This window comes from Trachymyrmex septentrionalis, unplaced genomic scaffold (genome assembly GCF_001594115.1).
Source record: "Trachymyrmex septentrionalis isolate Tsep2-gDNA-1 unplaced genomic scaffold, Tsep1.0 scaffold31, whole genome shotgun sequence".
Lineage (NCBI taxonomy): Eukaryota > Metazoa > Arthropoda > Insecta > Hymenoptera > Formicidae > Trachymyrmex > Trachymyrmex septentrionalis.
In genome coordinates, this window is record NW_017305474.1 from 1,136,464 (window position 1) to 1,136,845 (window position 382).

At 48.4% G+C, this 382-nt stretch overlaps 1 protein-coding gene across 1 annotated transcript in view; it reads left to right on the forward strand.

The window, feature by feature from the left end:
- The window catches only part of LOC108749666 (Down syndrome cell adhesion molecule-like protein Dscam2), a 95,860-nt gene that overhangs the window by 68,893 nt on the left and 26,585 nt on the right, over positions 1-382 (forward strand). Inside the window, exon 12 of the mRNA XM_018488497.1 lies at positions 4-180. Coding sequence (XP_018343999.1) covers positions 4-180 — 177 coding nt within the window. The remainder of the gene's footprint in view (positions 1-3; positions 181-382) is intronic.

Consider the following 382-nt stretch of genomic DNA (forward strand, 5'->3'; position numbering starts at 1 on the left):
CCGTCGCAGCCGCCGCCGCTACCGTCCAAACCAGCAACGGCATACAGATAAGCGACTATCCGCCGTTTTCCAGCATCCTGACGATAAATAGCGTCAGCGCTAGCCACAGCGGCAACTACACGTGTCAGATCAGCAACGTCGCTGGCCTGGCCGAGCACTCGACCAGCCTCTCAGTCGCTGGTTGGTGTCCTGAGAAAAACTGACGTAGTCGTAAGAAAACTGTGTACATAAAGCGAGTCCACAAATAAGAACCTTCCTTTTTCGCTATCTCCCCATCTTACTCTCTACTTTTCTGTTTATTTATCTCTCTATCTATCTACCAACCTATCTATCTATCAATCTATCTCTCCTTTTTTCTCTCTTTCTCTCTCTCTCTCTCTCT